We start from the raw sequence: 25,151 nt of genomic DNA on the forward strand, positions 1-25,151 counted from the left end.
ACATAAAAAATAAAAAACAAAAAATAAAAATATGACTCAAAAAATAATGATAATAATATAATAAAATGCAAATCAAATAGACATCTAATACTTACTCACAAATTGCATATCAGGACGTCAGACTCAGAAACAGAAAGAAGCCTTGCGCCGGAAGACGAGGACCTCGGCTGGTGGGGTTGGGGTCCCCCGCCAGCAAAGGTAGGAAGCGGGGGGGGGGTCAAAGTTGTTGTTGGTGGCAGTAGCGGCAGTCGACAATGGCGGAGGGGTCGGCAGCGCCGGGGGGGGGGGGGGCTGAAATGTGCCCCCTCATCTCGGGCTCTGGACCCCCCTCCTGCCAAAGTCTGGCTACGCCCCTGCTGGCACTGAATTTCATCGGTGCCTGCATCACTATTAGCTCCTCCCCAGCTCCACCTATGGACAGCCCCAGCACCTGCAGTCTGAGTGAGAGTATTAGGAATATCCAGATTATCTCAGCACTGACTGTGAGAAATGAAAAGTGAAAGTACTTAATTGTAAGTGACAGCAACAGATGGATGCATTGACCTAGCTAAGAATCTAGCAGCTTCTCTGAAACTAGACTCGGAAATGATTATATGGGTAATCTGAAGGGTTGCAAAAAGAGTAACAGTAAGGGGGGTGTGAGAGCAGCAGCACACCAGCTGTGCAGACAGCACTAATTGTGATTGCTATGGATACAGTTTAATGAAAGGACAACATGTACCTGGCTTGATTGCTTTAGTATACAAAATACAGCAGTGTGTTTCTGATTGAAAAGAAGATTTCCATATGGCTCTATTTTATTTTAGCTAAGTTTTAAAATGATAAATGATGTACATAAGAACATAAGTGTTGCCATATTGGGACAGTCCAAAGGTCCATCAAGCCCAGTATCCTGTTTCCAACAGTGGCCAATCCAGGTCACAAGTACCTGGCAAGATCCCAAAAGAGTAAAACAGATTTTATGCTGCTTATTCTAGAAATAAACAGTGGCTTTTCCCAGGTCCATCTTAATAATGGCTTTTGGACTTCTCTTTTTTAAACCCTGCTAATGTAACAGCTTTTATCACATTTTCTGGCTATGAATTCTAAAGTTCAATTACATGTTGCGTGAAGAAATATTTTCTCCTATTTGTTTCTACCCAGATAAAACTGCTGAATAACGAGCCCTAACATTTTCCCCTTCCTGTGATTCTGTTCGTTGTGTATTGTAGTGCTGCATTGCAGTTCAGTAGTGCTTAAACTTCAGCTGGCTTCCCCTTACAGTCTACTTTGAGCTATAAGATGGAGATGAGAGGCTGGCCTTAATTATTTATTTATTTTGAATTTCTATAAATTTACAAATGCTCTGTTTGTTTGTTTTTTTTTTTACAGTTGAAGTTCAACCTAGAAGGATCTCCACAACAGTAAAATGTTGGTTCTCTTGGCGTTCATCATTGTCTTCCACATAACCTCTGCGGCTCTGCTGTTCATCTCAACCATTGACAATGTGAGTTCAGACCCTAATATGCACCTCCGGCACTAGTGTCACCCTTCTTTGAGTTGTTTTTCTGCTGTGATGACCATCTTCAACCACAGCTGATTTCTATTTACAAGGAAATTAAAGAGCAAAGAAGGCTTCTTTCATGTCCCAGGCAGGGGCGTATCTGGACTCTGGCAGTAGGGGGGGCCAGGGCCAGAGGGAGGGGGCACATTTAGCCCCCCCCCCCCGGCACCACCAACCCCCCCCCCCGCCATTGCCAGAGCCCCCCCTGCCACCAACGACTCTCTCCACCTCCTCTCCCGCCGCCAACCCTCCCCCGCTGACGTTGTTTACCTTTGCTGGCGGGGACCCCAACCCCCGCCAGCCGCCGAGGTCTTCAAAGTTCTTGTTCGTCGTCCTCCTCCGTGGCCATGCTGTACGCTGCTGATTCGGAGTCTGTCTGACGTCGCACCACGTTGTACGCGCGTACAACGTGGTGCGACGTCAGACAGACTCAGAATCAACAGGGTACAGCATGGCCACGGAGGAGGACGACGAACAAGAACTTTGAAGACCTCGGCGGCTGGCGGGGGTTGGGGTCCCCCGCCAGCTGAAGAATTATTTTTAAAAGCAGGCGGAAGCGGACCTCGGCTGGCGGGGGTTGGGGTCCCCCGCCAGCAAAGGTAAACAAAATTAGCGGGGGAGGGTTGGCGGCGGGAGGGGGGCCAGGGTGAAATCTGCGGGGGCCCAGGCCCCTGTGGCCCCACACAGATACGCCCCTGGTCCCAGGGCATGTTCTCCTTGGACTGACAGGTAGAATCACTGCTTATATGCGCTGTGCAACATGATACAGTCTGTACGCTACAGCTGATTTAATTTTCCTTTAGACAGTTTTGCAATATGGTCCACTGCCATTTCAACACTACTGACTTAGGTCATCTGGAATGAAAATGCAATGTATGCCAAATTCATCTGAGGGAAAGCTGTATATAGGGTTACCATACGTCCGGATTTACCCGGACATGTCCTCTTTTTGAGGACATGTCCGGGTGTCCGGACGGATTTGGCCAGCCTGCCCGTTTGTCCGGATTTCTGGACAAACGGGCTGGCTGGCGGGAGCGGAGGCGGGCGCGGGACTCCCTTCCCCTCCCCTTACGCTACTATCTCTGGTGGTCTAGAGGTACCTCTTCGCTCTTCGGGGCAGGAAAGAAAGAGCCCCCTCTTTCCTGCCCGGAGCGCTGCTACTAGCCGCCCTGCTGCATCCTGTGTGAGACCGGCTCTCAGCGTTTCAAAATGGCCGCCGAGAGTTGAAGTCTCGCGAGGCTGCTTCAACTCTCGGCGGCCATTTTGAAGGTGATGGGGGAAGAGGGGGCGACCGGGGGTGGGGCGATAGCGTGAAAGGGGCGGGGTGAGGGCGTGAAATGGAGCGGGGCAAGTGTCATATTTTTATGAGGACAAAAAATGGTAACCCTAGCTGTATAAGGACTGTACATCATGTTACATATCAATACTTTCTTAACCTCATTAACAGAGCTGCAGAATTCTACAATTTTATGCAAAATGGAAATATCCCAGTAGTTGCTGTCCTTTACTAAAACGAATAAACCCAGGGCCCGTTATTCAAAGCAATTTAGCCAGTCGCTGACCGCTTGGTCGGGGATAGCCGCTCACATACAGTGACACTTATGGGGTTCTTTTACTAAGGTGCGCTGAAAAACGACATGCGGTAGTGTAGGCGTGGGTTTTGGGCGTGTGCAGGTTCATTTTTCAGTGCACCTGTAAAAAAAGGTCTTTTTAAATTTTTGCCGAAAATGGACATGCGGCAAAATCAAAGTTGGCGCGTGTCCATTTTGGGTCTGAGACCTTACCGCCAGCCATTGACCTAGCAGTAAAGTCTCATGTGGTAACCATGTGGTAATGACCAACGTGCATCAAATACCACTTGTCGCGCGTCTGATACGTGTGTCCGAAAATATTATTTTTCGGATGCACGTATCAGACGGGCACCAAAATTGAAATTACTACAAGAGCCATGCGGTAGCCGGGCATTAACTCCATTTTGGCAGCATTGGGCATGCATAGATGCTTATGTGGATTAGTAAAAGGGACCCTAAGCTGGCTAAGTGCCACTGAATATCGCGGTTAGTGCCAAGTTCAAAGCTGGCTATATTGGGGGCATTCTGGGGCCAGGTTTAAGTTGCCAGGTTTACCACATAAAAGTCTGTGCTATTTTTGGGGCCCTTTTACTAAGGCGCACTGAAAAATGGCCTGCGCTGGTGTAGGCGTGTGTTTTGGATACGCTCAGGTCCATTTTCTAGCGCGCCTGCAAAGAAAGGCCTTTTGCTTTGTGGCCAAAAATGGACGTGTGGCAAAATTAAAACTAGTGCGTGCCCATTTTCGGCATGAGACCTTACCACTACCACCCATTAACTTAGCGGTAAGGTCTCACGAGTTAACCGGGTGGTAATCATCAGCGTGCATACACTGTCGATTACTGCTGGGTAAGCGCCACGCGCTAGAACATTTCTACTACATGTCTTGGACGTGCGTCAAAAATGGAAATACTGCCCGGGGCACGTGGTAGCCAAGCAGTAGTTCCACTTTGACGCACGTTGTACGCACGTGGGCGCCTTAGTAAAAGGGCCCCTTTATGTAGTAACCCATGGGCGCTTAAGGCCTGAATATTGGCTTAAGCGGCATGTGTTAACTGGTTTAAAAATGACCAGATATTCACAACCAAAACCCGCACAGGTCCTGGCTTTGAATTTCCGGAATACGCCATCGGCTGTGAGTAAAACGTTCACTGATGATGCCTGAATATTGACTCCCCACGTTTTAGTTTCTTTGAACAATCATTTATCTTTTCTGTGATTTGGCTTAGAGTACAGTGATACCTCGGTTTTCGTTGATAATCTGTCCGAAAACAATCGGCGAAAACCGAGGCAATCATCAGTGGAAGGCTCAAACCCTTCAAATTCTCTCTCATGCACACATTCTGGGCAAAAACAACGCCACACTGAGCAGGAGAACGCGTGGGTCGCCCTTTGTTTTCGCAAAATTAGCAGCGAGGTCATGTAGGCACGCCGACGAAATCCGAGGCAACCGACAAAATCTGAGACAAATTTTTCGCGAAAAAAATCGGCAAAATCCGAAACTGACGATAACCGAAGTCAACGAAAACCGAGGTATTACTGTATATGCTTAATCAAATTGGGGTGGTGACCAGAGCTTCAGTCAGGGGCTTTTCCACTTTTAAAATACCACTTTTCCAGGGCATGTAGCAACAATCTTAGGGGCCCCTTTTACTAAGCTGCGTAGGTGCCTACGTGCGCCCAATGCACGTCAGTTTGGAGTTACCGCCCGGCTACCACGTGGCCCTTGCGGTAATTTTATTTTGCCGCATGTCCGCTACATGCGCCAGAAAATAATTTTTATTTCCTGGCGCGCGGCAGAAACTGGGCAGTAATCATCATTCTACGCGTGTAGATGATTATCGCACGGTTAACACGTGAGACCTTACCACTAAGTCAGTGGCTGGCGATAAGGTCTCAGACCCAGTATGGACGCACGCCAATTTTTATTTTGCCGCATGTCCATTTTCAGTAAAAATTTAAGAGAGGCATTTTTTTGCAGTTGCACTGAAAATGGATTTGCACGTGCCCAAAACACATGCCTATGCTACGACAGGCCATTTTTCAGCACACCTTAGTAAAAGGACCCTTTAGCTAATAAACAAGTGTAAATTTCCTTTGTATTAGAATCCTCCTCTATTTTGAACTCCCAATTTTCTAGCTGAAGAAATTTAGCGCTGGAGAAGGCGAGTGAGAGAAATCTGTGGAGAGGCATTTTTGATATGACGTTCAAATTCAACTTTGGACGTTCTGCTCAAAAACTCTTAAAATTCAAGTGGCGAATATAACGATTTTGGTAAACGAAAACCATTTATCTTTTTGTTTTGAAAATGGTCTTTTTGAAAAGAAAAAAAAAATGCACAAAATCAAGCCATTGGGATGTATGGAGGACCAGCATTCTTAATAGACTGGCTACACAGACATCTCAGCAGAGCAGTGGAGCACCCTAGGGGGCACTGCAGTGGATTCATGTAAAAGGTCCTAGGTACTTATCTCACCCTTACCCACTTATATTGTTGTGTCTCCACTGGTAATTTAAGAGTGGTCACGACACAGGATTTGGATTGGGATTCTTAGCGATACCCCTGATGCAACTCTTAGCGAAACAGGGGCTCTCTATTGGGCAACTGGGAGTGTTATACACGGCGGAGGGCTGGATTTGGAAGAACATGAAGGTTTGAAACATTACCGTTGAGTGTTTGATTGTAGTGCTCTGCCCAGACCGCCTTTGGAATTTCCTGTGAGTGTTTGTGGGCTTCATTGACATTGGGACCAACACTTACAACCAGGGGCGTATCTGCGTGGGGCCTGAGGGGCCTGGGCCCCCGCAGATTTTGCCCTGGACCCCCCTACCGCCATCAACTCTCCCCCGCTGCCGTTCTTACTTTTGCTGGCGGGGGACCCCAACCCCCGCCAGCCGAGGTCTGCTTCCACCTGCCGCTGCCGTAAAAACATCTTCTTCAGCCGGCGGGGGACCCCAAACCCCCGCCAGCCGCCCCGCGGTGTTTGAAATTCATCTTCGGCCTCCGTGGCCGTGCTGCTGTGATAGGCGCTGTTGAAATCCACTTCGGAGTCTGACGTCGCAGCACGTACAACGTACAACGACGTCAGACTCCGAAGTGGATTTCAACAGCGCCTATCACAGCAGCACGGCCACGGAGGCCGAAGATGAATTTCAAACACCGCGGGGCGGCTGGCGGGGGTTTGGGGTCCCCCGCCGGCTGAAGAAGATGTTTTTACGGCAGCGGCAGGTGGAAGCAGACCTCGGCTGGCGGGGGTTGGGGTCCCCCGCCAGCAAAAGTAAGAACGGCAGCGGGGGAGGGTTGGCGGCGGGAGGGGGGTGGAGAGAGTCACATTGGTGGCGGTGGGGGCTCGGCGGTGGGGGGGGCGGCGGCGGGGGGGGGGCTAAAATGTGCCCCCTCCCTCTGGCTCTGGCCCCCCCTACCGCCGGAGTCCAGATACGCCCCTGCTTACAACATTCCTACACTGTGGTACGTGGAGTTTTTTTCCTATGACAGTGAGCCGTGCCCATACCTTAGACGTATTGCAGGTTGGGTGGCTTTACTGAGGTTTTCTTTCTCCACTGAAAGGTGTGTGTCGAACTGTTCTGGCACCCCGATGCCTTGAAACTCAACAATATAACTTTGTGAATTTTTGAGATTAGTCATGATAAAAATAGGTCTAGACCAAAACATTTAAATTATAGCCCAAGATGTTTTTATTTTGTTCCATTATGGCAGAAAAACATGCAAGTCTTAGGAACGTCCAAATCCCACCCCCAACATGCTCCCTTGTGATTTGAACGCACTGCTGACAAACTGCATATAAAAAAACATTTTAAAAATAGGTTTTGAAAATAATCAATATTAAATGATGAACCATTTCAAATTGTTATTTTCTTATAGATAGTCAATTGTATGTTAGGCCTATTTTTAAATGCTGTACATGGCAATATTTTTTTGTTTGTAACCTGCCTTGAATCTATTTGTTTGAAGCAGGCTATAAATGGCATTTTAAGTGAAGTTTTAAATAATATAAATTCTTAGGGAACTACTGCTGTGATACCCTGTCTCTGTATGTACTGTGCTGCCGATAGCTGTGATGGAGTGTTGTGTGGCTTACATTGCTCAGATTTTACAAAGAGTGTATGACCACTGGATGGGCAGACGAGAAGAGAAAGGGTGCCTGCTGCTTCACAAGAAGAAGGAAGAAAAGTGCATGATCTGGGTGGAGGTTGGGAAGAGTGTAGTGGGGAGGAGGGGAATGTGCTGAGCACACTCGATCAGAATTTCATGTGTTGAATTTCAACTGGTTGCAGTTATTACTGTGTTGTCTCAAAGAGAAACTGGCCCTGAATCTAAGATGACCTCCATTGCCCTATATTCCAGCTGATACGGTACAAACAACTATCTCTCTTGCCCTCTCTGGCTTCAAGTGGCAAGATACTGCTTCCCCATCCTCTAGGATGCCACTTACTGTTTCCATGTGGGGACCTGGCTGAACGCTGTTGCTTACTCCTCGCTGCCTCCTGCCTTGCTCCAGTTCTGCCATTCCTAGACATTCTGTCTGCTTTCCTCCTAAAGAAGTGTGCGCAAATTTAAATTAATTCCAATTAGTGCCTATAATTGATTATTAATGCCTGTTGATCGGCACTGATTGGCCCTTACGTCAAATTGTACGCGTGCGTAATTTTGAGTGTCATATATAGAATTAGGGTGATAATGCACAGTCCCTACAAATAATGTAAAATAGTTACTCTCCTTCCTCCTTCTCTTCTGCTTTAGAAAGATGAGTTATTGTATCTATCAATTTATGAGGATTTATATAACAGCGGCTATTGATGCCACTCTGTCAATGATTACCCACCTGACTGAAGACCGAATGCAGTTTAAGGGGTCCTTTTACTAAGATGTGGTGAAAAATGGCCTGCGCTGGTGTAGGCACGTGTATTGGATACACGCCGGTCCATTTTTCAGCGCACCTGCAAAAAAGGCCTCTTTTTTGGGGGGCCTAAAATGGACATGCAGCAAAATAAAAATTGGCGCACATCCGTTTTGGGCCTGAGACCTTACCGCCACCCATTGAATTAGCGGTATGGTCTCACGCGTTAACTGGGCAGTAATGGTCTGTGCATGTAGAATGATGATTACTGCCCAGTTTCCACCACACGCCGGAAAATAAAACTTATTTTCCGGTGCGTGTAGTGGACACGCTTAAAAATTGAAATTACCACCTGGGCCATGCAGTACCAGGCAGCAACTCCAAATTGACACACGTGCGTTGGCGCCTACAAGGCTTAGTAAATGGGCCTGTAAGACAGCTATCCACAGGGTCACCACGAGTTGACACTGATCGATGGCACTTAACAACAGCAAAGCCAACACCAATCTCACAAGTTCCCCTTGTCACTCATCTCTTTTATCAAAACTCTCAATTCTGCTTCTACCGCTGCCCTTTATTTCTGTCCCACATGTGTTTAAATTCCCTCACGCTGCTGGTTTCCACTACCTCTGTTGGCAGGCCCTTCCATGTATGGGCATCTTCCTCTATAGTTCTCACATGTACTTGTTTCTACACTTGGGTGTCTTCCCATGTCTTACTATCAGGGCCGCCGAGAGACTAGGCCAGGCCCGGGGCAAGGCTGCCCCGCCTCTGCCCCCTCGCCGCTGCTGCCCCCCATTGCTCCCCCTGCCGCTGCAGTCCACGGTCTCACCTGCCTACCTCCACAGCTCCGGGCCCCTGCATTCAAGGCGGCAGTCGCAGATCGCCTCTCTTCTGGCCTTCCCTCCCTGTGTCCGGCCCTCGTCTGATGTAACTTCCGGTTTCCGCGAGGGCGGGACACAGGGAGGGAAGGCCCGAAGGGAAGCGATTTGTGACTACCGCTTCAAATGCAGGGGGCCCAGACTGCAGCGCCGGCAACCTGACCCTGGCGCCGGGCCCCCCTTGGAGGCCCGGGCCCGGGGAATTTTGTCCCCCCTGTCCCCCCCTCTCGGCGGCCCTGCTTATTATTGAGCCTTAAGAATAAATAAAATTACCAAGAGTATAAAGAATTTAAAAGAAATGTAGGTAGAGGGTTAGTCTTTAGATCCTTTGGAGGGGCATTTTCGATATGACGTCTAAGTCTGACTTTGGACGTTTTGCAAAAAACACCCAAAATCTGAATAGAAAAGAAGGTCATTTTCAAAAAAGAAAAACGTCTATCTTTTTTTTCAGAAATACTGTTTTGAACAAGGTTTTGTGATTTAGATGTTTTGTTTTTTGGTCCATTTTTGGAAAAAAAAAAAAAAAAAAAGGTACAAGTGCAAAACGCACAAAATCAAGCTATTGGGATGTAGGAGGAGCCTGCATTTTTAGTAGACTGGTCCCCCAGACATCCCAGGAAAGCAATAGGGCACCCTAGGGGGCACTGCAGTGGACTTCGTAAGAGGCTCCCAAGTACACATCTCACTATTGCTCCCTTATCTTGTCTGCTGAGCCCCCTCCGCCCAATCCACCCAAAACCCACTACCTTACTGGTGGGTACAGTGGGTTTCCTGTGAGTTTCGGAGGGCTCACAGTTTCCTCTACAAGTGTAACAGGTAGGGGGAAGTATGGGCCTGGCTCCACCTGTCTGCAGTGCACTGCACCCAACACTAGACTACGCCAGGGACCTGCATGTTGTTCTAGTGGACCCGAGTATAACATCTGAGGCTGGCAAGTAATGTTTTAAATGACATTTTGGGGGGGATGGGAGGGGGTTAGTGACCACTGGGGGAGTAAGGAGAAGTCATCCCTGATTTCCTCCAGTGGTCATTTAGGGCACCTTTTTGTGCCTTATTCATTATAAAAACAGGTCTAGCTCAAAACCTCTTAGTTTTAGTCCTGAACGATTTTGCTACATTATAGCTGGAAAACATCTGTGTTAGGAACACCCAGATCCCACCTTTAATGCCCCTGACAATGCTCCCTTGCGATCTGAACGCACTTCTGACGGACTTCAAAGAAAAATGTCTAAAAATTGGTTTTCAAAATACCAGTTTGGACCTTTTTGTGAGAGAATGTCCAAATGCAGATTTATGCCACTTTTTGGACATTTTTCTCTTTTGAAAATGAGCTCCATAGTGACTTTCTACACTTGCACAGAAAAGTGGATTAAGGAAAATCATAAAAAATAATAAATCACATCAGAGAAAAGGTAATTTATACATCACTCGAGTCCACAATGATAACTGGATTGAAAAAAATGATGTGTGTGTGTGTGTGTATATATATATATATATATATATATATATATATATATATATATATATATATATATATATATAAAATATAATTACGCACCCAAAATGCTTATGCCAACTTATTATTAATGAAGAGCTAAATATCAATCTCCTGACACCCGTTTAGCTACCAAAAAGGCTGAAATGTGCACTGGTTCAAAAAAAACCCCCATACTTATCATCTTTATGTTTAACGATGAACTTACAGGGATATCTCAAAAAAAAAAAAAGGTTGCCCCTATTTGAACTACACCTGGTTTTAATAACAAACACCGTCTTTACTGACATTGGGTTTCCTCTGAAACATCAGGCTATATTTGAATTTTAAACCCCAGAAACAATTGCGCTCTGTTTTTAAAGAACATTCTTAGAAACTACAATTTATCAGGACATAGAGCTACTGAAGCCTCAAGAGTAGCCGCAGCGGCAACTTCTGAATCCGATGTTTCCAAAACTGCGGACACATCTAACGGTGTTTGCTGCTGTCTCCCGACCTTCTCAGGAAGATAGTAAACATGACTAAAAGGAGGAACGTTATCATCTGGAATTCCCAAATTTCCTTTCATATAGTGTTTCAACATATCCTTGCGGGGAAAAGTTCAAGAAGCAAAGATTATTGTTCCTAGCATAATTCTCTATTTTCACAGGTATAAAATGGTAAACACAACCAGACTTATTACATATATATGATTGTCTCAGCAGATTTTAAAAGCTGGTGTATGCAGATGATCATTGGCATGGGGTCAGAGGATAGTGGTGTGTCATTGTGGAAAAGAGCCCTGACAAGAAATATGCACTTAGCTTTCTTAAATAAACAAAACCACAACATGTATGGTTCACTGACAAAGAACTTATTTATGTAGTAATACTGCTCCCCTGTGGCCAGTTACAATAATTCATAGTTTGTATCCCCTATGAAATTCATAGCAATAATGATTTTTTTTTTAATCTCAAAGCTTTTACAAAACAAACTTTATTGATGCATTAATCATCAGTTTAGCTCTTAAAGGTTATTTTTATAAAGGATTTTTTGCATGTATATGCTAATGTACACATATAAAATGCTCTATCCCCTGATTTATTTGATATGCTGCTAAATAAATAATATTTAATTGGTGTACAATGTGGAACTAAAATATAATACGGGGATATAAATGCCAGGTGAAGACAACCATGGTAGGAGAGACATTGCTGGAAGTCTTCTGTAGTGATGGACATTCTACCCCTGGAGTAAAAGAAAATTATGCCTGGTGGAACATTAAATTAGCTTGGGACAAACCTCTCCAAATCAAATCAATTGTACTATCCAGTCTGTATTTGTTCACACCGGAGTCTGTAACCTCCCTACGGTACTATGAAGCCACATTGAGCCTTCAAATAGGTGGGAAAATGTGGGATACAAATGTAATAAATAAATAAAATGATAAATAAAGCAGTATGTTTTGAATTTGTGGAACGACAGCTCAAGACGGATATTCAAGGGTAAATTGTTGCAGAACATGGGAGCCAGTACACTAAATGGTGTTCAGATTCTATTCCAAAAGGTTTACTAGAGATTCTGGAGCCCTTTTACTAAGCCGCATAAGTGCCTACGCACGCCCAACACGTGCCAATTCGGAACTATCGCCTGACTACCATGTGGCCCGGGCGGTAATTTCATTTTTTATGTGCGCCAGAAAATATTTTTTATTTTCTACCATGTGGCTGAAAAAGGACGTGCAGCAAAATAAAAATTGGCATGCGTCCATTTTGGGCCTGAGACCTTAATGCCACCCGTTGACTTATTGGTAAGGTCCCACGCATTAATTAGTGCGAGTACATGGCCGATCGCTGCCTGGTTAGCACCACACGGTAGAAAATAAAAAATATTTTCCAGCGCATGAAAAAAATGAAATTATCGGCTGGGCCACGTGGTAGTCAGGCGGTAGTTCTGAACTGCCAATGTTGGACATGCATATGCACCTAAGTGTCTTAGTAAAAGGGCCCCAGAATCTCTACCAAACCTTTTGGAATAGACTCTGAATACCATTTAAAAACAAGGGGTAAGGAACAGGAGTGAGCCAGTATGCAATTTCTCAATTTTTAGCAAGTGAGCAAGTGAAGCTGTAGTGATGAAATCTAAAACAATTACCAACTGAATATGATCTACCTAATCAGTGGTTTTCAACCTAGTCTTCAGGAACGACCTGGCCAGTCGGGTTCTCAGGATATCCAGACTCCGTTCCTTTTATCTTGCTGCACCATATGCCTGGAATAGATTTCCTGGCCGTCTTCAAATCTAAGCTAAAAGCCCACTTTTTTGATGCAGCTTTTAACTCCTAACCCTTATTCACTTTGTTCAGAACCCTTATTTTATCATGCTCACTTTAATATTCCCTTATCTCTTGTTTGTTCTGTCTGTCCTAATTAGATTGTAAGCTCTGTTGAGCAGGGACTGTCTCTTCATCTTCAAGTGTACAGCGCTGCGTACGTCTAGTAGCGCTTTAGAAATAAGTAGTAGTAGTAATATCCACAAGGAATATGCATGAGAGAGATTCACATGCACTGCTTTATTGGTATGCAAATCTCCCTCATGCATATTCATTGTGGACAGGGCTTTTTTGAGGGGGTACTTGTGGGGGCGGGGGGGGTACTGAGTACCAACACCTTTTCCATTGGCTGGTTGCAGGGGGCCTGGCTATTGTGGGGTGGGTTCCTCAGTGATCAGCCCACCCCTGAAGGGTGGCGGTGGCTACGCATTTGAGTACCGGCACATTTTTTGCTAGAAAAAACGCACTGATTGTGGATAGCCTGAAAATCCAACTGACCAGGTGGTCCCTAAGGACTGGGTTGAAAACCACTGGCGTAGATGAAGAAGCTGAGATCAAGAGATTTTATGAGCAGTACTAGAGGTTCTATGAAAATATTAAAAAAGAAAGAAAGAAAGAATTGGTCTGAGGATAGAATCCTATGGTACTGTCCTGTTTCTAGTGGTGAGCCCTTAGGTTCCCGAAGGCCCCGCGAGGCCTCAGAGGACAGCCGAGCACCCCGAATCTTCACCTGCGGCGGCCGCCGTTCACCAAGGGTTGAGCCCCCAGCTGCAGGCGGCCAGCAGGACTGCTGGAACCGCGGGGTGACGGCTGACCTGGATGGTAGTCAGTAACGCAGTCTCTAAAGGGTAGCTAGCAAGGGCGGCTAGCACTCCGAAAGGATAAGTAGCACCATCTCTGAATGGTGGCTAGCAAGGGCGGCTAGCAAGTAGCACAGTCTCTGAATGGTGGCTAGCAAGGGCGGCCAGCAAGTAGCACAGTCTCTGAATGATGGCTAGCAAGGGCGGCCAGCAAGTAGCACAGTCTCTGAATGATGGCTAGCAAGGGCGGCTAGCAAGTAGCACAGTCTCTGAAGGATGGCTAGCAAGGGCGGCTAGCAAGTAGCACAGTCTCTGAACGATGGCTAGCAAGGGCGGCTAGCAAGTAGCACAGTCTCTGAACGATGGCTAGCACTCCGAGAAAACCACTGTGCCGGCTTCAGCATACACGAAAACGGAAGCAGTTGAGTTCTCCTGTCCTCCGGTTTAAATGTCGCGCCGTCCCGCCCCCTCCCCGGGAGAGGAACCAACCAACCCGGCCCCAGAAGGCGATGGAGCCTCAGGATTGGCCGGCCCGCCCTCCAGGCGGAGTTTTAGGCCTGGCGCGCCAATCCGGCGTGAGGTGGGTGGAGCCTCCGTGCTGGTCCGCCCCGGGAGGCGTCGGCGCCGCCATCTTGGCCGGCGCAACGCTCCGCTCTCCAAGGCCGGTGCTCGCTCCCCACAGCCCCGGGCGCCGCCGACCATCGCCCCCCACAACAGGAGCGCAGGTAGGACCGGGGAACAGGACAGGTACACCACATATGGAGGGTAATTTTATATTTAACTTATGTGAGTTTTCTTTTTCATTACTGTATTAAGCCTAGTTGTATCCCTTGATGGCCAGTTTTGCTTTTGATTATGGGCTTTTTGGCGCTGGAGCTCACTTTTTAGGCCTGATGTCAATTATTATATAAATCAGCCTTTTTTTTTAGGTCATTGAGCATTCACTTGGCATTCACTAATTTGTGATGTATTTGATCATAATAAATGATTGATGAGTTTAGCCAAACTTGTTTCACTACTTCAGAGATAGTAGAAAAAGGACCTAGGTCAGGAGTCAGCAATACCCAGTACAGCACAGGTACTACTAGATGGTGACATATAGAAACACATATGGGGTAAATTCTATAAGTGACACCTAAAAATTGGTGCTGAAAATTTGACATGCTGAGCACTATTCTGTAAAGGATATGTGTCCTTTATAGAACAGCACTTAGGGCATAAACCGTGCCTGACTTTAGGTACCGGCTATTACGCCTGCTAAAAGCTGGTGTAAATGCCGGCGTGGTTGGCTGAATACTTGTGTAAAATTATGGAACAACCCTGAAATGCCCCTAGTCACACCTCCCAAAATTTACGCACGTTAGGATTTAAGCGTTGATTGTCATACAATACAATCTGCATGTAAATCCTTACTAAGGCCAATTAATGCCAATCATGGGTTGTTAGCGGCCAATTATTGGTGCTGATTGGCTTGTTGAGCAAGATTGGCTACACGCTCCGATTTTCATGTGCAACTCGCCGTTTATAGAATCCAGGGGGTATTGGATACAATGGATTTTCATCCACGTCTTCCAACCTCTTGCATATTCTTTAGGCTTATATGGAAAGCCTGGCCACTTTATAGTCTTACTGTGCCTGAAGACCTCTAACCTGAGAGTGAGAGAGAGAGAACATCGTCAATAACAATTTGACTTTTCACCTACAACTCTCTGTCATTCGTCATTTTATAAATTAAAACTGATCCGCTCCATCAGCTACTTACTCCAGTCTTTAGCATTTAATGTCCTTGTTCATTTTTTATAACGTCCAATTGTATAGTCCCCTTCAGAGGATCACGAGTCTAATAATTATCAAACTGCATGCATCATGCTCTTATACATAGAGAGATACGAATATGTAAAAAATGGAGGAAAAAGCCTCAAAAAGGAAGCTTCTACTTGATGTGGCAATAAGCCTTCTGTATCAAGGAGCATTTGTACTCATCATAGGTTAAAAAAAAAACCTACATCCGCCATTCCTTATAACTCAGTTTTAATTAGTATATGTTTTAGTATCGAAACTTATCTGTACTCATTGCTCAGCTGCTCAGCGTTATCAGTACGCCACGGCCGACTATGGCCAAAGTTTCGAACCTTCTTCAGGGTCCGTGGCAGATCGCTTTCACTACTTAGGCATCCGGTACTTTCAAGTTCATTCTGAGCAGCTGAGCAAGGGGTACAGATAAGTTTCGCTACTAAAACATATACTAATTAAAATTGAGTTATAAGGAATTTGATCTGAGGGTTGTACCCTGGAGACCACCAATAGCAGGCAGCAGAGGTTCATGGTTTATTGATGCTTGATATACTGCTAAACGGATAGATCACAGCATAAACTAAATACTAAAACACAAAAAGTCTGAAAAGAACTACAATATTCGAGACACTAAAGTTAAACACTCAAACTCGTTCAAACCTTAAGTATTGAGGGAGGAGGAGAAGAAAAGGGGGGCAGGGAGGACAGGAAGGGAAATGGAAAGAGGTGAAACAGCAAACAGACTTAGGGCTAGATGCATCAACCAAACGTTAAAAAATCTAAATCGTAAAAGTGCTTAACGAATTTGAAACAACGAAGAATGCACAAAAAAACCAGCTCAGAAATGTTCGGTGCGGTATTGAAAAGTACAATGTATCAAGCGTACGTTATCCCCGTCCTTAATTTGCTCCTTAAGCATGCGCAGAGCAGCCACAAACGTATTAAACCTATGTAGGTTGCTTACGTCAGACTGGGGCGTGCGAGGGGGGGATCCCGACCTGCAAGCCTTTTAGCTGTCTGATCTAGCAGAAGAGTGCAGTTGAAGATAACTCTAAAAAGAACGACCCTCGTAAATCCCCTTTTGTAACAAAAGACCTCTTTGCAGTTTGTTTACAGTACTGGGAAAATTGGCTTTAGGGTGTTAATTTTCAAAGCTGTTGGAGCTATAGAAATGCTAAGTAGAAGTAGTAGTAGTAGTAGTAGAAGGGGAGAGACAGGATTTTTAAGCTGCAGGGAGAAGCAGTATGTTTTGTTTTGTAATGATGCAGGGGAAAGCGGAGAGCCACCTGTTTGTATCTCACTTTTCTTTTTAAACATGCTGGCTTGGATTTTTATGGTGCAGGGGGCCTTAACGACAGGTCTGAGCACACGTAAAATTTCTGACGGTAAATGATTCGTTGCAATCATTGGTATGATTAGTGCATTCCGAATTGTCCATATTTCAATGGTAGTTTCTCCTTTGCATTCCGTTTTCATTAGCTGCTTGCTTCGTAGGAAAAAGGCCTTTAATGCATGCAACGGTTAGGAATTTCCTTCCTTAAAGGGTTGTTAGAGGGTCATTAAGGTTTAGTGCATCTAGCCCTTAGTCGAGGGAGAAGGGCCTTTTAAAGAACCAGGTCTTTAGAAGATGTTTAAAAGTTTTGAATGATTGCTCAGCACCAGGGGCGTAGCCAGACCTCGACAGGAGGGTGAGCCAGAAACCAAGGTGGGAGATCATAGCCGCTGCAGCCCTCCTGCAGCCACCTCTGCCCCCCTGCGGCCGCTACCATCTCCCCACCGCCGCCCTCCTGCTGCCACTTCTGCCTCCCTGCTGCAACTCCCCCCCACCGCCACTGTGAATGTACCTTGGCTGGTGGGGGTCCCCAATTCCCACCAGCTAAAGCGTTTGTCCCACGCTGGTCTCACATTGCCTGGTGCCCTGTTCTGTTTTCAGTCGCTGTGTATGCTCGTTTTAATGAAACAGAGCCAATTTTGGGGGGCCCAGGCCCCCGTGTCCCCCCCTCCCCCCCCCCATGGCTACGCTACTGCTCAGTACAGATGGCAACGGAAAGGAAAATCCAGAAAACAGGAGAGACAAAGTACGATGTGCAATGCCTAGTACTCTTAAGTTGCACAAACCTGGAGCTGGGGAGAACTAGTCGGAAATCATTGAAAGAGCAGAGTAAATGAGCAGAAGACTAAGACACAGTGAGATTGGAAAGTAGAAAGGGACAACTGGTTTAAAAGCTTTGAAAGTCAAAGTGAGGAGCTTGTGAATAATATGCTTTTCCAGAGGGAACCAATGATACTTCTGTAGCAGAGGGGAAACATGATCGAATCTTTGAGTGTGACAGAGAAGACTGATAGCAGTGTTTTGGAGTGACTGAAGGCGCTGAAGATTAGACCAGCTACAACCTAAATAAGCAATGTTACTGAAGTCTAGTCTTGAGCAGAAGGGATAGGATGAGCTTTATGCCCTTAGCTGAAAGCATTTTGGAACAAACAAAGTCTTCAAACCAGTCTTGAACTTATTGAAGGATCTCTCAAGACATAGGTGGAAAGGAAAGCAAAGGGCCAACAAAACCGACCAATCTTACAGTCAACAGTGTCTCTGAATTGGGAATTTTGAGACTACAGCTTCCTTTGGTAGAGTTAGGTACCATGTTAACTGAGGACAAGCATGATATCCACTTTACATGAATTGGTGACACCGACAGTCCCGGAGACATCTTTGATCACTTCCAAAGGTTTCTACATGTTTTACTGGGCACGTTCAGGTTGTCTCTATCTCATCAATCTCATGCAGCTGCATGTTGCCCTCTATTTGCTTATTGTGGCACCTAGGTTGATATGCCCGAGGCCAGTGTTAATTACACCTTTCTTTAGGGATCAGTATTGTTCCACTAAAAGCTTCCTAGTTGGTACACGTTGTAGTTCTTTGACAATACAGAAGTGTCAGTCATGTTTTGTGTTCTTCTGTGTTATTTTAGTACTTTAACTTGTTTTCTTTCTTTATACAGGCATGGTGGACAGGAGACACATTTTCCACTGATATTTGGAAAACATGTAACTATACAGGAGGTGTTGCTAATTGTACTGATATCAGCAGTAACAATGACTGTAAGTATTAATAGCTACTAAATGGTTGTGGACACTGATTGAGTTTGTGTTCTTACTGGGCCGCAGATTCAACCCCACACACTTTTGAATGTATGTGCAAGTCAAAACATGTAGCGTTTACTTTCCCAAAAGAATGGATCTTTTTCTATTGACATCATTTACCTGGCACTCTGCTCATAATGCAAGTCGGTACACAGCCATATAAAGATAGTAAGGTGGTGGGTGCGTGGGTGGGCAAGAGTGAACTCTAATTAAAATTGCAGGCTTGGCTGTTCTCATGGCCTGGGCTATTTTGACTCCATTATATCCTCTTTTTCTGGTCTTGAAGCTTAGGATGTGTTTTCTTTTTACCTAGTATATACAGTACTATATATTTCATAACTCTTATTTTGTGATAGGGTGGCCAACTAGAGGACACTCACCCCCCCAAAAGATGATGTACTAGAAAACAAAAATGTGCATTAAACTTGCATATGCAAGTAGATTTACATGGATGCAACATTACTAACCATTGCAATAATTTACATAGAAATACAACCCACCATGCAGTACAAGACTAACCAAGTAACTTGGCATCTTAATAGGAGACCACGCACGTGTTCAGCTACTGAATCTCTCAAGGCCCCAATCTCCCTTTTTAGAATTATGTAACTTGCATTTTGGGAGTGCGTATGGGTGGGAGAGTAGGTTGGAAGTAGAAGCTGTGGGTAGAGAGTTAGAAAGGTGTCTAGAAATACGTCGTTGGGATCTGCATGTTCATGTCTATGTGAAGGCAAGAGTGTCTGTGTGTCATTGAGTAGGTTTGGGTGGAAGTGTGTGTGACTGCATGGATAGTGACTAGGTATGGTTTATTTGAGTGAATGGTACTTTTGGCTTGGTAGACCTATGGTCTGACCAAGTATGGCTATTGTGGAAGCCACTGTCACCATTGCTGTTGGTAGCTTGACAAAACAAAAATCCATGAGAAGTGGATTTTTGATGGTGCTGGTCCAAAAATTTTAAATTAGTCCCACTGTGCTTCTGAAGAGTTGGAAAACTTGACAACAGATTTAACAGACTCCTCCAAATATCTATAACTCCTATTTGTGACAAAGTTCTTGGGGGTAGGGGAGGGGAAAGGAATTAGTATATGATGACAGATATGACACTAAGAGGGGCATAATCGAAAGGGGTGCCCAAGTTTTCCTGAGGATGTCCTTGCAGGACTTCCCGGCGAAGGGGCGAGGAAACTCGTATTATTGAAACAAGATGGGCTTCCATCTTTTGTTTCGATAATATGGTCGGGGACGCCCAAATCACAAAATTTAGATCGACCTTAGAGATGGTCGTCCCTGATTTTCGCCGATAATGGAAACAAAGGACGCCCATCTCAGAAATGACCAAATCCAAGCCCTTTGGTCGTGGGAGGAGCCAGAATTCGTAGTGCCAGGACACCAACCGGGCACCCTAGGGGGCACTGCAGTGGACTTCGGAAATTGCTCCCAGGTGCATAGCTCCCTTACCTTGGGTGCTGAGCTCCCCAAAGCCCACTCCCTACAACTGTACACCACTACCATAGCCCTTATGGGTGAAGGGGGGCACCTACATGTGGGTACAGTGGGTTTTGGAGGGCTCACATTTACCACCACAAGTGTAACAGGTAGGGGGGGACTGGGCCTGGGTCCGCCTGCCTGAAGTGCACTGCATCCACTGAAACTGCTCCAGGGACCTGCATACTGCTGTCATGGAGCTGGGTATGACATTTGAGGCTGCCATAGAGGCTGGAAAAAATATTTAAAAAATTTTTTTTGAGGGTAGGAGGGGGTTAGTGACCACTGGGGGAGTAAGGGGAGGTCATCCCCGATTCCCTCCGCTGGTCATCTGGTCATTTCTGGCACATTTTTGTGGCTTGGTCGTAAGAGAAACAGGACCAGGGAAAGTTGTCCAAGTGTTCGTCAGGGACGCCCTTCTTTTTTCCATTATGGGTTGAGGGCGCCCATGTGTTAGGCACACACAAGTCCTGCCTTCAATATGCCTCCGACACACCCCTGTGAACTTTGGTCGTCCCTGCGACGGAAAGCAGTTGAGGACGCCCAAATTCGGCTTTCGATTATGCCTATTTGGGCGACCCTGTGAGAAGGACGCCCATCTTGCAATTTGTGTCGAAAGATGGGCGCCCTTCTCTTTCGAAGAAGGGCAACCTTCGAAAGCTAATCAAGAAATGTATTAAGTTATGTCCAATAAAAAAGGTATCATCTTATTTTCTTTTCCATGTTTTATTTTGTTTGATTTCTATTGAAAATAAGCCTGTAAGTGAAACAGAGCTATCTTTTGTCTCCACAGACTATCAAGCCATTCAGACTGTACAAGCAACCATGATTCTGGCTACAATTCTTTGTTGCATTGGGCTTTTCGTCTTTGTCCTTCAACTCTTTCGCCTGAAGCAGGGAGAGAGATTTGTTTTCACTGCCATTGTCCAGCTCTTGTCATGTGAGTAATTCTGCAGGGCTGTTGAAGTGGTATTAAGTGTTTTAACAGGCTGGGCTATTTTCAAATGCTTCTATATGGGTAGTTATGGAGTTACTTGGGGGAAAGAGAGTACCAAAGATTGACCTCGCCACTGTGGACAAAAGTAACCACTTTTACCTATGCTGCAGACTGCAGAAGATTTCATTTTGAAATCTCTTGCGTACTTTATGCCACAGACTTTGCACCTGCTGCAGATGGTCTCTGGCATGGATACTTTAAAAGTTGGCCACTAAAGATAAAATCTCTGCATCCAATCCAGGGACTACAGTGTACACTAGCTGACAGTTCCTCTGCTCATGCAGCTTCTGATTGCAAGGGTGATCCTTAGTGGCAATTGAATGGGTTCAGCTCCAAGGAAAGAATTTGACCTCTCTGCCAATGGGGAATTCTTGGTTGAGCTGACACAACTGCCAGGGCAGGAAGAGAATTCTGCTGTTGGCAAGTGAGGTAGCTGAGCAAGACTTTTCAGATCCGAGCATGCTATGAAAGTAGTTTTAAAGACTGCTCTCTGCAAATACATTAATTAAAACAAAAATAGTGAATCTGTTCTTTAATAAAGCTAAATAGGCGTTCCCATATTTTCGTATTTTAAAAAATTCAATATGCTTTAAAAAAAAAAACCATGGTATAGGATTTCTCTTCCACGGGGCACAGAGACTAAAATGGTCATTCCAGTTGCTGGTGTTTGGCTATTAAGATTTAACAATTTTTATTAGAAGCCAAACATATACAACCAAGTATCAATCCACAAAATGGTGAGACAGAATAAAGAAATAGCAGAACCATGCTGCTACAAAAGCTTAACAAAATCCTTACTCCTCATTTTATAGAGGTACTAGTAAAAGAGGCCCATTTCAGAGCAAATGAAACGGGCGCTAGCAAGGTTTTCGTCGCCAACACCCCCCCTCCCTTCCTCCCTCCCTCCCTGGCCAACCCCTTCGTTGTTCTGCCATTGCTCCGCCCCCAACGTCATGATATTTGACGCGAGGGCGGGGCCCGGAGCGATGGCTCCCTGCCTCCCTCCCTGCCAACCCCTTCGTTGTTCTGCCATTGCTCCGCCCTCGAGGGCGGGGCCCGGAGCAATTTTGGTGGTTTCACCACCACGAACCTTCGAACCTTTGTGAAGGAAGTCAGGGCTTGGCTTCACTGACGTCAGTGTCCTCAGAACGTTGAGGGTGAGTTTTATTATAGTAGATTAGGTTAAAAGTTTCACCTTGAAATATGTAACATCCAAAACAACATTGAAAATCGAATTTGCCTAAAGCAAAAGTCAAAATGTATTGTGTCAAAATCTAGGCTGTACCAATAAAAAATGTAATAATAAATATACAATAACCGTGTGGCTCCACCACTCCCTACCTTACCCATACCACCCTCTCCCCTTTCCCCTTTCCCCTTTAAGACCAAAGAATATGTGCAAAGATTAACCAAAGACCAGAGCTGTCCCAGGGCCTGGGTTCTTATGACCCCCAGACATCTCTACCCCTCAGACAATGCCAGATAAAACCAGGTGGTGGCTATTATTTGGCTCTAGTGTGATATCAGCTCAGTTTCCGCATTGGAATCCTCCAGGTTCACCTTCCATATCTGCTTTCAAAAAAAAAAAAAAAAAAAAAAAAAAAGGAAGACTTTCAGGACAGTATTCACTTGACCTTGTCTGAGAATTATGATCCCATGGGCTGGCTTGATGCCAGCTTCTGAAATAATTACCTTTGGGGCGATATTCAGATTGTAGGAGGGAGCCCAGCTAACTCCCGTGGTTGGCAGTCAACCCGGGCATTCAATTCCAGGCTGTTTCCAGTGACCAGCATTGAATATCCAGTCTATTTTTAGCCGGTTTAAAGTTAACTGGCTACGTTGATATTCAAGGATAGCCACTTAACTTTAACCTGGCTAAAGATATACCAGTTATTTAAGCGGCCCGATGTGGCTGCTTACAGTAGCCGGATATGAATTGAATATTTGGGGTTAGCTGGCTATAGCATGTGATATAGCTGGTTATCTTCTAGGCGCTAACCAGGAATATTCAGTGGAGGATAACCGACTATCCCCCACCAGTGGCGTAGATACGGGTGGCTCAGGCCCACCCAGCAGCAGCACCACACTGCTCTCTTCCCCCTTCTCCTCCGTAGCATCCCGGCATCTGCACTCCAGTCTCTGAACCCCTTCCATCCCCGGTGTCAGTACAGGCTTCCTCGGCGCCTGCAGCTATTCATTCTTGCTGCTTGCACCGGCCCCGCAGGCTTCCATCTGCCACGTTCTGCCAGACAGGAAACAGGCAACGATGTCAGTGAGGGCAGGACATGGCCGATGGAAGCCTGCAGGGCCGGCACAAGCAGTGAGAATGAATCATTGCAGGCGCTGAGGACGCCTGTACCAACACCGGGGAGAGACAGGGTTCAGAGACAGGAGCTCAGATGCTGGGATGCTGTGGAGGAGAGGGAGGAGATGTGGGATAGGTGAAAAAAAAATCTGTGTTCTTTAAAAAATATCTCTGGAAAGATATTTGTGGTGTGGTGGTGGGGGGGAGATGGCACATGTGCATGGAAGAGCCCATCCAATTTACCTCTGGGCCCATCCAAAATACCGAGTCTGGCTACACCTCTGTCCCCCACTGAATATCGCTGGATAGCTGTTTACGTGCCATTTAACCAGCCAGGTGCCACTCCTGGCCAGTTAAATGGTTTTGAATATTGGGGGGGGGGGGGGGGGGGGGGGGGGGGGGTCTCAGCTTTGCTATTGCCAGCACTGTTGACATTTCAAACCCAGTTGGTTCTTGCCTTACAACTGGGCTCGCCGATACTCATGCTTTGCATACCTAGCATTCTCTAATTAAAATAAACATCCACAGACAGTTCTTAAAAGGTAACAGCACTTGTATGGTAATACCTTCACTGGATCTCATCACACTTTGATTTTTCTCTCTGCAGGTCTGTGTGTCATGATTGGTGCTTCTGTGTACTCAGCCTTGCATACCGAATTCCATGCGAAGGGCCCACAGATCATGAAGAGCGGCAGTTATGGATATTCCTTTATCCTAGCCTGGATCGCCTTCGCTTTCACTTTTATTAGTAGCATTATGTACCTAATACTAAGGAAACGCAAATAAACGCCAGCAGCTAGTCAGTCTCAGTACTACAAACCAGAACGAGAATTGCAGTAACCGTTTTGTATATAACCATTTTATGTGGTTTTGTAGGACAGGTATTATTACTTTTAATGAAAAAAAGTACTGTTTTTGTTAGAAACTGCGATAGGTAAGGCAACTATACTGGAACACTTACGCTACTAGGGTCAGAGGCCCAGGCAATTTTCTGTATATTGTTTTACAACTTGAAATTATTTTGGTTGGTATTTTTTTTAAACTTTAGAATTAGCAGCTAATGTAATATAGGATTAGCAGATGGATGCGTGGGGGGGAAAACAATAGCTGGACCAGGTTTTTAGGGTTAGGAATCATTGTAGAAGTGCACCAGCGCCAGTTCCCAACTGTTACATATGTGAGAGATACTTAGAAGTATTTGTATTCTGCTTTGCATGTTGTAATAACATAGAGATGGTAAATACCATCCAATCTAATGCTGCAAAAAATGCTTTTGAAAAGTAAAAACAGTTGCTTTTGTACACTTTGAGTGTGGTTTATCTTCTTTTCGTACTGCATTAGGGATTGTACCTGCTGGACCTCGTTCCACTGTAAGTCTACAGCGCACCTATTCATTTCACTAGACTGTGGTTGGGTTTTGCAGTTAACCATATAGAAATTGTCAAAATTAAGACGTGGTGACCACAGAACCTCTGGGTTAATTGTTTGGTAAATTCTCAGGAACAGTTAGGCCAAAATGTTATATATGCGCTGAAAAATCTGCGCAGATAAAATTTCACACTAAGTGCTATTCTGTAAACGGAGCTCAGAGTTGGGCGCTGTTGATAAAGTAGCGTTTGGTGCTGGAATCCGTACCCAATTTTAGGTGCGAGGATTTACACCATGTAAAACCTGGTGCAAAATCTCGCACCTAAATTATGTGCGGGTCTCCCTTATTCTATAAAACTGTATGTAAATTCCAGAGATGCTCCCAATCCACCCATGCCCCTCCCATGGCTGTGCCCCTTTTTCAGAACCACGTGTAAAATTTATGCACACGTCCTGGTGCCTAAAAATCTGCATGCAAATTTTAAGGATGTTTACTACGTATCTTACTTTTATTTATTTATTTATTTATTGCATTTGTATCCCACATTTTCCCACCTCTTTGCGGGCTCAGTGTGGCTTTTACACTGTTTAATTGTACTTT

At 45.4% G+C, this 25,151-nt stretch overlaps 1 protein-coding gene across 2 annotated transcripts in view; it reads left to right on the forward strand.

The window, feature by feature from the left end:
• Positions 1–24,485, forward strand: part of EMP2 (epithelial membrane protein 2) — an 86,983-nt gene extending 62,498 nt beyond the window's left edge. For both annotated transcript variants that reach the window (XM_030212917.1, XM_030212918.1), the window contains exons 2-5: positions 1,372–1,486; positions 18,252–18,351; positions 20,674–20,820; positions 23,790–24,485. In XM_030212917.1, coding sequence (XP_030068777.1) covers positions 1,409–1,486; positions 18,252–18,351; positions 20,674–20,820; positions 23,790–23,968 — 504 coding nt within the window. In that variant the 5' untranslated portion in view covers positions 1,372–1,408 and the 3' untranslated portion in view covers positions 23,969–24,485. The remainder of the gene's footprint in view (positions 1–1,371; positions 1,487–18,251; positions 18,352–20,673; positions 20,821–23,789) is intronic.
• The last annotated feature ends 666 nt before the right edge of the window (positions 24,486–25,151 follow it).

This window comes from Microcaecilia unicolor, chromosome 8, assembly GCF_901765095.1.
Source record: "Microcaecilia unicolor chromosome 8, aMicUni1.1, whole genome shotgun sequence".
Taxonomy (NCBI): domain Eukaryota; kingdom Metazoa; phylum Chordata; class Amphibia; order Gymnophiona; family Siphonopidae; genus Microcaecilia; species Microcaecilia unicolor.